This window comes from Ovis canadensis, chromosome 7 (assembly GCF_042477335.2).
Source record: "Ovis canadensis isolate MfBH-ARS-UI-01 breed Bighorn chromosome 7, ARS-UI_OviCan_v2, whole genome shotgun sequence".
Taxonomy (NCBI): domain Eukaryota; kingdom Metazoa; phylum Chordata; class Mammalia; order Artiodactyla; family Bovidae; genus Ovis; species Ovis canadensis.
Genome location: NC_091251.1, coordinates 24631974 through 24642178, shown reverse-complemented (window position 1 = coordinate 24642178; position 10205 = coordinate 24631974). Strand labels below are relative to the sequence as shown.

Here is a 10205-nt window from a genome sequence, read left to right as displayed (position 1 = left end):
CTAGATGCCATAGGATGCAACTAAAAGATCCTGCGTGTTGCAACTAAGATCTGATGCAGCCAAAGAAATAAATAAATATTTTTTTAAAAAAATGAGTAAACAAGCACAGAATGTGATTCTGAAGGCCCAAGTATGAGCAAAATACATGAACTTTTAATTGCCAACATTGCAACATATATTCTGTTGGCTAAGACGCTTTCTCACATTTTCTCTTACTGACTTACTTACCAACAGGTACATATTTTACACACACAGCCCAATGGGTGCTTGCAGTTAATTTGTTATTGTTGTTCAGTCAGCTACCCGGTTGTGTCTGACTCTTTGTGATCTCACGAACAGCAGCACGCCAGGCCTTTCTGTCCCTCACCGTCTCCTGGACTTTGCCCAAGTCCATGTTCACTGCAGCAGTGATGCCGTCCAGCCATCTCATCCTCTGACACCCTCTTCTCCTTCTGCCCTCAATTTTTCCCTGCATCAGGGACTTTTCCAATGAGTCGTCTGTTTGCATCAGATGACCAAAATATATATGATAACAACTGTTACTGAAACAGAAATATCTCTTGAAAGCGAAAGTGAAAGTGAAGTCGCTCAGTCGTGTCTAACTCTTTGCGACCCGTGGATTGTAGCCCACCAAGCTCCGTCTATGGGATTCTCCAGGCAAGAATACTGGAGTGGGTTGCCATTCCCTTCTCCAAATATCTCTTATTGTCTAATTATATGGTTAAGGCAAATTAACTGCAAATTGTAAAGGACTTATAAACTAAGGATCTGTATTCTCTTCTCTTTCATCTTTCTTCTTCGATTTTGCATTTGAAATCAAGCGAGCTCCTTATACTGCTAAAGTATAGTGGAATAGGGTGAGATCATCAACAAGCTGAAGCATAACTAAAAAGAAACTTTTTATAGGCATAAAAGGAAGCCTTGTATGGTAAAAAATTATTTATTAAGCACCTACTGTGTACTATGACTCGGAATCATTTATTCACATTAACCCCAGGGAGTCAGGAGCATCCTAATTTATAGTTGCAAAAAAACAGGCTTATGAAGTAACTTGCTGGAAGTCACACAGCTGGTAAATGATTCAGCTAGGAGCCACACATCATTCCTCCCATCCCTGACATCTGTGCTCTTTAGAAAATACTAAACAAGCCTTCCTAGCACTGTCTTCAAGATTTGGTATACCAAAAGTTCCAATGGATTAGCTTTAAAAGTCTTTCCCCTCCACTTTCTACCCCATGAATTCAAAGAGGGAAGCCATGGTGAGTTAGTGCCATCTGCTGACCATCTCAGAGAAGGTAATGGCATCCCACTCCAGTACTCTTGCCTGGAAGATCCCATGGGCGGAGGATCCTGGTAGGCTGCAGTCCAGGGGGTCGCAAAGAGTCGGACACGAATGAGTGACTTCACTTTCACTTTTCACTTTCATGCATTGGAGAAGGAAATGGCAACTCACTCCAGTGTTCTTGCCTGGAGAATCCCAGGACAGGGGAGTCTGGTTGGCTGCCATCTATGGGGTCGCACAGAGTCAGACATGACTGAAGCGACTTAGCAGCAGCAGCAGCAGCTGACCATTTCCCTCAACATCAGGATGAAGGACAGTCCTTGGGGTGGGGGGAACATTGTGCTATCTTAGGTTACCACCAGACTCCAAGGAAAAGCACAGGAGGATGGTGAACATCTTCCTGTAGAATTCTTGGTCTCCCTACAATGCCAAGGCTGAACAGTGATTCATTGAGAGAGAAAGTGGTAGTAATTAGAGGGAGAAAGTGGTGGTAATTAGTGGTGGTAAATTAGAGGCCTTGAGAAATAAAGGCACAGGCTCCCACCACCACAGTGAAAACACACCTTATTCATTTTTGCAAATAAACCTTAGCATTTCCTGATTCTAGTACTCTAGCAATAAAAACAGATCCCTTAGCCCCACTCCAGAGTATTTTATCAAAACCATTAGGAAAAGGGCCTAGGTTTATTTTAACAAACACTCCAGGTCATTCTTAAGAGAAGGAAGGATGAGGGTAGGGGTGGTCACTACCTCAATAAAATGACAGCATTTTAGTCCCTGGTGTGAGATGTTTCTAGATAAAGAGTGATGATTCTGTGAATCTCTAAAATCTTACTAGCTTTTAGAAGAAGATACAGGGAAGTAATGGAAACAGTAGTGGAGATTAGGGTGCAAACCCTGGTTCTGCTTTGGCAAGTCACTTAAACTCTCCATGTTTTGATCTTCTCAGCTGCAAAACCAGAATGCAGATAACAATACCTTACTGGCTTGCTGTGAGAATCTGATGAGAAGGTGGATGTAAAAGCAGTTTGTAAAGTTCTATATAATGTTCTTAGTATTACTTTGAGTCTCATATTACTTATAGACATGAGCCTTTTTTTTGTGTCTTTATCTTTTAAAATACACATTTTGAGCTCCTGTTATTGCCTGGCAGGATCAATGTCTGCTGGTCTGAAGGATCAGTGTTCAGCTATGAAACAGAAATGTCATTATTCAGAAGATACAGTGATTCTCAACTGAATGATGACTCTCTGAGAGGCTGTATGAAAATCTCTGGTAGAGGAGATTTTTTTCTGTTTATAAAAAGGAGCCTTGGGTTAAAAAAGAAAAGACTGAAAAACACAGTTTTAAAATCAGCAGACTTGGGCTGTATTTTTCTCTTTGCTTCTGACTCAGTATGTGCCCTCCTGCTTTTTCATAGGCCTCTTTCCTCATCTGAAAATCCAGTGCTAGATTGGATGACTCTGACTCTAACCTGTAAAATATTTTTTACTTAGCAAGTCATAGTGTTCACAATCCTGTGAGGTAGAATCAAGTATAAGAGGAAAAAGTTAATGTAAAGTAGAGACCTAAAATATTATGTGCCTTTAGTTATGTAGTTCACAAAAAGTAAATAACTCAAGAAGTCAACTCAAGTGAAGCTATTTGAGCTGGAAAATAACATTTGACTTTCTTCTTTTTTTTTTTTCAGCTTCAGCAAAATTTTAATATTTCACTGCATACTTTAAGACTATTATTTGCAATCATTATGGTCCAAGACAAACAAATTTCCCCTTCCCAAGTCTTCTACAGCTTTCCTATTAAAGTTTGTCCTTCCCTATCCTCTTTCACATTTTGGAACAATCTAGATACTTTAAGTACAAAATGAATCTTTTCCCATTAGTAAACAAGAAAACAGCCATTCACTACTTTGTATTTGACCGTCTTTTTAAAACAACATGGGGCTTCCCTGGTGGCTCAGATGGTAAAGCATCTGCCTGCAGTGCGGGAGACCCGGGTTCGACCCCTGGGTTGGGAAGATCCCCTGGAGAAGGAAATGGCAACCCACTCCAGTACTCTTGCCTGGAAAATTCTGTGGACTGGGGAGCCTGGTGGGCTACAGTCCATGAGGTCGCAAAGAGTCGGACTCGACTGAGCGACTTCACTTTCACTTAAAGCAACAGAAGCCTATTCAGAAAAGTGCTGAAAGTTGATATGATATGAAAGTATTTTGTTCCAAAGAGCTGATAAGACCACAAGTAAGTACTTGCCATCACTTTCTTGACAGAAGATCCGTATTATCACAGGGAAAATCTCAAATGACTCCGTGCCTCCAAATCCAGATTGGGGAGGGTGGCCTGACAGAAACTCACACAGGTTGGAACAATGTCTTTGCCCCAGGGTGTGACTAGGAACAGACTCTTGGAACACTTGGAACAGACTCCTTTAACTCTTGGAATACTGGGAACAGACTCCTTTATCATATAGTCAAGTGGTTCCTTTTAGGTTTGAACCCTTTCTAGCACAGATGATACTTTGTTTAAACTCAACATTCCTCTGTGCTCAAGTACCAAATGGAAGTCTTGGTATATCCTCATGTATAAGTTTCCCAATTTGAATAATGGCTCAGATGGTGAAGCCTCCACCTGCAATGCAGGAAAACTGGGTTCAGTCCCTGGGTTGGGAAGATCCCCTGGAGAAAGGAACGGCTACCCATTCCAGTATTCTGGCCCGGAGAATTCCACGGATGGAGAAGCCTGGCAGCCAGGCCATAGTCCATGGGGTCATAAAGAGTCAGACGGGACTGAGTGACTTCCACTTCACTTCGTAAGATTTATACCATCAAAGAACCTAACACAAAGTTCATGTCCCGATCCAGGTAGTGGATTTGTTGAGGGCTGATCCTAAAAATCCTGGTATGTTTTGACCCACAGAGAATAGTTTGGGGGTGATGTACTGAAACTACCAAATAAACGTGGCCTGTGTGATAAAACCATTACCAGTCTGATGCCAAAGCCACATGACCTTTGCTCACATTTGAGAAAAAGTTAAACTAAGTTGTATACAGCTCTGCTTGTTTTGTAGTTTCTGGGACAAAGTCTACTTTATTAGTTTCTAAGAATTCCTTCTGGGATACTCAATCAGTTGGATCAACCATTGTATAAATTGTAGAATTTGTATCTATTAACATCTTTATTGCCAATTATAATTTGCTCTGATTTAATGTCATTTTCTGAAAACACCATCCTAGCTTTCCGCCAAGCTAAAGAAGTTGGAAGACAACTACTTAATTAAGTATTTATTGAATTTATACTGTATATTCAGCCCATGTATACAATGAAATACCTGCCTTCGAAGACTCATAGTACAGTTGGGAATACAGACTAAGTACATAAAACATCAGCCCATAAATAAAATTAAATACTCAGTTGTTCTGAGAATGATAGAAGAATACATTACAAAACAAGATTTTTCTATGATGAAGAATGTCACCACCTTCAGCTAAAGAAGCTGAAGTTGAATGGTTCTATGAAGATTCACAAGATCTATGAAGATCTTCTAGAACTAATAACAAAAAAAGATGTCTTTTTCATTATAAGGGATTGCAATGCAAAATTAGGAAGTCAAGAGATACTTGGAGGAATAGGCAAATTTGGCTTCGGAGTACAAAACAAAGCAGGGTAAAGGCTAACAGAGTTTTGCCAAGAGAACGCAGTGGTCATAGCAAACATCCTCTTCCAACAACACAAGAGAAGACTCTACACATGGACTTCAACAGATGGTCAATACTGAAATCAGACTGGTTATATTCTTTGCAGCCAAAGATGGAGAAGCTCTATACAGTCAGCAAAAACAAGACCGGGAGCTGACTGTGGCTCAGATCATGAACTCCTTATTGCCAAATTCAGACTTAAACTGAAAGTAGGGAATACCACTAGACCATTCAGAAATGACCTAAATCAAATCCCTTACGATTATACAGTGGAAGTGACAAATAGATTTAGGGATTAGATCTGATAGACAGAGTCTCTTCCTGGAGAACTACGGACAGAGGTTCATGACATTGTACAGGAGGCAGTGATCAAGACCATCCCCAAGAAAAAGAAATGCAAAAAGGCAAAATGGTTGTCTGAGGAGGCCTTACAAATAGCTGAGAAAAGAAGAGAAGGTAAAGGCAAAGGAGAAAAGGAAAGATATACTCATTTGAATGCAGAGTTCCAAAGAATAGCAAGGAGAGATAAGAAAGCATTCCTCAGTGATCAGTGCAAAGAAATAGAGGAAAACAATAGGATAGGAAAGACCAGAGATCTCTTCAAGAAAATTAGAGATACCAAGGGACCATTTCATGCAAAGATGGACACAATAAAGGACAGAAATGGTATGGACCTAACAGAAGCAGAAGATATTAAGAGGTGGCAAGAATATACACAAGAACTATACAAAAAAGATCTTCATGACCCAGATAACCATGATGGTGTGATTACTCACCTAGAGCCAGACAACCTGAAATGTGAAGTCAAGTGGGCCTCAAGCATCACTACAAACAAGAGGTGATGGAGTTCCAGTTGAGCTGTTTCAAATCCTGAAAGATGATGCTGTGAAAGTGCTGCACTCAATATGCCAGCAAATTTGGAAAACTCAGCAGTGGCCACGGGACTGGAAAAGGCCAGTTTTCATTCCAATCTCAAAGAAAGGTAATGCCAAAGAATGTTCAAACTACTGCACAATTGCACTCATCTCACACGCTAGCAAAGTAATGCTATTCTCCAAGCCAGGTTTCAACACATGAACCGTGAACTTCCAGATGTTCAAGCTGGATTTAGAGAAGGCAGAGGAACTAGGGATCAAATTGTCAACATCTGCTGGATCATCAAAAAAGTGAGAGAGTTCCAGAAAAACATCTGCTTCTGCCAAAGCCTTTGACTGTGTGGATCACAACAAATTATGGAAAATTCTTAAAGAGATGGGAATACCAGATCACCTGACCTGCCTCCTGAGAAATCTGTATGCAGGTCAAGAAGCAACAGTTAGAACTGGACATGGAACAACAGACTGGTTCCAAACTGGGAAAGGAATAGGTCAAGGCTGCATATTGTCACCCTGCTTATTTAACTTCTATGCAGAGTATATTATGAGAAACGCTGGGCTGGAAGAAGCATAAGCTGGAATCAAGATTGCCAGGAGAAATATCAATAACCTCAGATATGCAGATGATACCATCCTTATGGCAGAAAGTGAAGAAGACTTAAGAAGACTCTTGATGAAAGTGAAAGAAGAGTGAAAAAGTTGGCTTAAAACTCAACATTCAGAAAACTAAGATCATGGCTTCTGGTCCCATCACTTCATGGCAAATAAATGGGGAAACAATGGAAAGAGTGAGATCTTACTTATGGGGGCTCTAAAATCACTGCAGATGGTGACTACAGATATGAACTTCAAAGATGCTTGCTCCTTGGAAGAAAGGATATGAGCAACCTAGACAGCATATTAAAAAGCAGAGAATTACTTTGCTGACAAAAGTTTGTTACTCAAAGCTATGGTTTTTCCAGTAGTCATATATGGATATGAGAGTTGGACTATAAAGAAAGCTGAGCACCAAAGAATTGATGCTTTTGAACTGTGGTGTTGGAAAAGACTCTTGAGAGTCCCTTGGACTGCAAGGAGACCCAAGCAGTCAATCCTAAGGGAAATCAGTCCTGAATTTTCATTGAAGGACTGATGCTGAAGCTGAAACTGTAATACTTTGGCCACCTGATGTGAAGAACTGACTCATTGGAAAAGACCCTGATGCTGGGAAAGACTGAAGGCGGGAGAAGAAGGGGATGATAGAGGATGAGATGGTTGGATGGCATCACCGAATTGATGGATGTGAGTTTGAGTAAGCTCTGGGAGTTGGTGATGGACAGGGAAGCCTGGTGTGCTGCAGTCAGTGGGGTTGCTAAGAGTCGGATACGACTGAGTGACTGAACTGAACTGAACTATGTCATCATAGCAATGTCAGATATTTTTGTTTACATACCGTCTTATTTTTCCCCACTAGAAGCTTCATGAAACTTTTTTGTTTTGTTCAATGCAATTTCCTCAGTGTCTGGCATGTAATTGGCACTCAATAAATATTTGCTGACTGAATAAGTCAAGTCCTTAGGACAGTCAGAGAAAGGAGTTTTCATAGGGTGCCTCCAGTTGAGACCTGGCCTAACTAACGCTTTTATTCATCTTGATTCATAGCAATCTATAAATTTTAGCAAATAACTTCTTTATATAATAATAGGAAAATGTGTATATAATTGAAATAGAAGATAGAGTGGAATGAAAGGATTAAATTGGGTGTTAAAGATTCCAGGAGACCTACTTAGCTTACTGCTAAAAGAAGTTTGTCCTAGAATCAATGGTTTTCAAACATTGTTTTAAAGGAGAACAACTGTATTTTCAAGCAAAACCTCAATAAATTAAACAGTTTATTAAAGCAGAGCTGTTCTGATTGACTTCAGCAGTGGCTTGAAGGAGGGTTTGGGGAGTTCCCCTCTCTTAGTCCCCTCACACCCACAAAGAGGTTTGGCTTCTGAGGGAATCCTAGAAACGCAGTTTGAAAACACTGGGATGAAGGAACTTTAGAGTCTATACTCTCTGAAAATTCTATTCATGAGGGCAGCTGAGTTAAGACCTGGGCTCCCTTTTGGTCTCTGTCACTTTAAGCTGAAGGAGTCCTAGGAGTTAGCACCTAGAAAGACAAAAATCACATGTGGCCTGGGCCAAGGCCAATGCCCCTTCTCATGGCCAGACTTGGGAAACTATAAGTCACATTTCTCTGATCCAAGACTGATGATGGTAAAATAACTTTGACTTTGGCTTGCGTGTCGTCCTCCCCCTACTCTCTCCTTCCCCTCCCTCCTCCCACAGCTCAGAACTGAAGATATCCAAGCTCACTTGGCAATTTCTCAGGGCTTCGGAGTTGATCAGAATCTTGTATACAAAGTAATTTGGTGCCCACCCGGATGGGAAAATATTCATTTGTCACCATCCGGCACCTTGTCAGCTAGCTGGTTGATTTGCTTTAGATATCCAGAGAGAAAGCAGCCATACACATGCAGGGGTGGAAGGGTAACAGAAGAGAGCTGAATGAAGTAACTATTTACCAAAGTGTGCTCAGCTTTAAGGGGGACAGAGGACTGTAAAGAACCCCAGGACTAGCAACGGCTGGAAGTTATCACCACTAGGCTTGAAAAAACAAGGAAAGAGAGCTGTCATCAACAGAGTAGCTTGAGAACTTGGTAAAAAAATGCCACCACTTCCGTGTTCCTAAAGATAAGGATGTGGAACCCTCGGAAGAAGGAACTTATCGACTCTTACTGAATCGGCGGCTTTCAAGACTTCTCGAGGTCGGTCAAGCCACCGGTCTCACTTTGACCTTCCCAGCCAAGAGTAGAAAATGATCAGTTTACTGAGACGAGTTGGGACTACAACTCCCAGCATGCATCTCTCCGCTTCTATCGCAAACTTTTCAACTCTAGAGACTTCCGGAAGAATCGTTTGTCGGGACTTGTAGTTCCCCAGTTCGGATCTGCCGTCTGCCATAGGAGCCTGCTCATTGGAGCCCAGGTCACCGCCCCCTTCCCTTCCCCTCGCCGTACATCGATGTCCCACGCACGCACGCGCGGCGCGTGTCCACGCCCCTCCCGAGGCCTAGGACGCAGGCGCGCGCACGCTCCCGGGGCCCGGTGGGCGGGGAGGGGGGGAGCGGGGGAAGGAGGAGGGGGAGGGTGGGGGGGGGTTAGGTGTCTATTGAGTAGACGGCAGTGGGGCACGAAGAGAGCGGAGCTCCTGGTGCCAAGCGGGTCAACGCTGCATTGGGCCTAGAGCGGGCAAGAGATTCCGAAGCTAAGGGAGCGAACTTTGCGAGAAAGAGTCGGCCGCTGAGACCCAGAAGGCCGCTGGGGGCGAAGCCCCGGCCTAGGCCCCGCGGAGATGTCGGGCTGCGGAGCTTGTACTTGCGGCGCGGCGGCCGCGCGAATCTTTAGCTCATCGCTCGTCTCCGCTCAAAGAGGTAACGAAGTAGTCCCTCACCTGAGCCCTTCATCCAGGAGTGTCCTGGCGGGCGGTGGAGACTCCGGGGAGGGCAAGAGACCGCCCCCACCACTCGGTGCTTCTCCTGGCACCCCCCCCTTCCGTGGCATGGGACTCTGCCAACCTCTGGAGCAGCTGTTTCTCACATTTAAGGTGAACCCCTGTGTTCCCCAACCCGCTGGCTTTCAGGCCTTTGGGGCTAGCATGTGGCCACTTCGCAGAAACCCTGAAAGCGGGGGACAAATTGCTCCGTTTGTTATAAAGTGTCCCCAGACCCCACTCAGAGCTCCTCCGGGGACTGCCGGCCGCTCTGACTGCGGTTCCTCTTCCGGAGCCCGGCCGGGTTCCCCTCGGGCCCGGATGGAGGGCTGCCACTGTTGGGATCCCCTGGGGCCTCGGGGCGCCGACCCGGCCGTCCCGAGCGCTGGCCACGCGAGGCCTGGGGTGTCACAGTCATTGTGCGGTCGCTCACGCCGGGACGTAAACCGGACTCGTGCTGTTCCTAGGCGGCCGCGGGAAAGCGTCTGAGGAGGTGCCGGTTCGCTCAGCAGTTGTTTTTGAAGTACTTGGGTGTCTCAGCAGTCGTTTGCCGGGTCTGCTAACTTGACAGCCGCAAGTAGTTTTTGAAGGGTGGCGCTTGTTTACCTTTCCTTTCTGTTTATCAGGAGCTGCGAAGAGATGGTACCCCAGCCAAGAGATTCCGGAAAAGAAACCATTTTTCTGTTCCCTAAATCTATGAATAGCTGACAACAGGCTAGATCCTGTTTTAATCACTAAGGTCTAGGCAAATTCGTTTTGTTTTGGATTATCAGCTTGTGATCTCGGGGCGGAGGGGGAAAGCCTTCTATTCCTAATATTTAGCATCATTGTAAAATCCTTA

The 10205-nt window shown here is 43.8% G+C and overlaps 1 protein-coding gene across 2 annotated transcripts in view; it reads left to right on the top strand.

Moving 5' to 3' along the window:
• Window positions 1-8924: 8924 nt before the first annotated feature.
• The window catches only part of CLPX (caseinolytic mitochondrial matrix peptidase chaperone subunit X), a 44763-nt gene continuing 43482 nt past the window's right edge, over window positions 8925-10205 (top strand). Inside the window, exon 1 of one of the 2 annotated variants that reach the window (XM_069595399.1) lies at window positions 8925-9305. In XM_069595399.1, coding sequence (XP_069451500.1) covers window positions 9227-9305 — 79 coding nt within the window. In that variant the 5' untranslated portion in view covers window positions 8925-9226. The remainder of the gene's footprint in view (window positions 9306-10205) is intronic. The other variant, XM_069595400.1, reaches the window with a different exon arrangement.